Raw genomic sequence first — 644 nt, forward strand, 5'->3', positions numbered from 1 at the left:
TGTATTTGCAGTCGAAAAACTACCAAGGCTTGTCTTCTAAGTTCTGATTGCCTTGGGAGCCATTTGTTTAGTGCCACGTAAAAATGGGAGCAAGGCAATAAAAGGAGGAGGACCAGAACAAGATTGAACGCGGTCGTATCCAAAAAAAAGTCCAAAACCATCAAATGACAAATGTAGCCCGCATTTTTGTCGGACCCCACCAACCCCCTCAATCTAGCCGATTCCTCGGTCCCCCCTTGTTGGTTGGATCCTCGGTCCCTCACCATAGTCTTTTTTTAAGAACGTAACGTGACCTTTTGTACCACGTGCGTTTACGATTACGGCATAGAATTTTCCACGTGAATAAAAGTAATTAAAACACGTTTAACATATTTATGACTTATGAGAGTATGTTTCTACGTCTTGCCGCAAACATATATAATACTTTTACTCCCTCGCGTTATGGCCACATGTTGTATTCTCTCCATGCAACCCATCACATAACACCCCCCAACCCAAATCTATAAGAAAACCCAATTATCCCCATTAGGTTATTCAGTTCCTGCTAATACCTCGAGTTCGTACGTGCGGTTTTGTAAAGCAGGGAATAGATGTCATCATCATCAACTTCATGCACAAGCAACAACCAAAGCCCCATTCCTTCC

General features: G+C 42.7%; 1 protein-coding gene across 1 annotated transcript in view; it reads left to right on the forward strand.

The window, feature by feature from the left end:
• The first annotated feature begins 466 nt into the window (after window positions 1–466).
• LOC120013707 (dehydration-responsive element-binding protein 1A-like) overlaps window positions 467–644 on the forward strand; it is an 819-nt gene continuing 641 nt past the window's right edge. Inside the window, exon 1 of the mRNA XM_038865601.1 lies at window positions 467–644. This exon is cut by the window's right edge and continues 641 nt beyond it. Within this exon, the coding sequence (XP_038721529.1) occupies window positions 591–644 (54 nt within the window). The 5' untranslated portion in view covers window positions 467–590.

This window comes from Tripterygium wilfordii, chromosome 13 (assembly GCF_013401445.1).
Source record: "Tripterygium wilfordii isolate XIE 37 chromosome 13, ASM1340144v1, whole genome shotgun sequence".
Classification (NCBI taxonomy): domain Eukaryota; kingdom Viridiplantae; phylum Streptophyta; class Magnoliopsida; order Celastrales; family Celastraceae; genus Tripterygium; species Tripterygium wilfordii.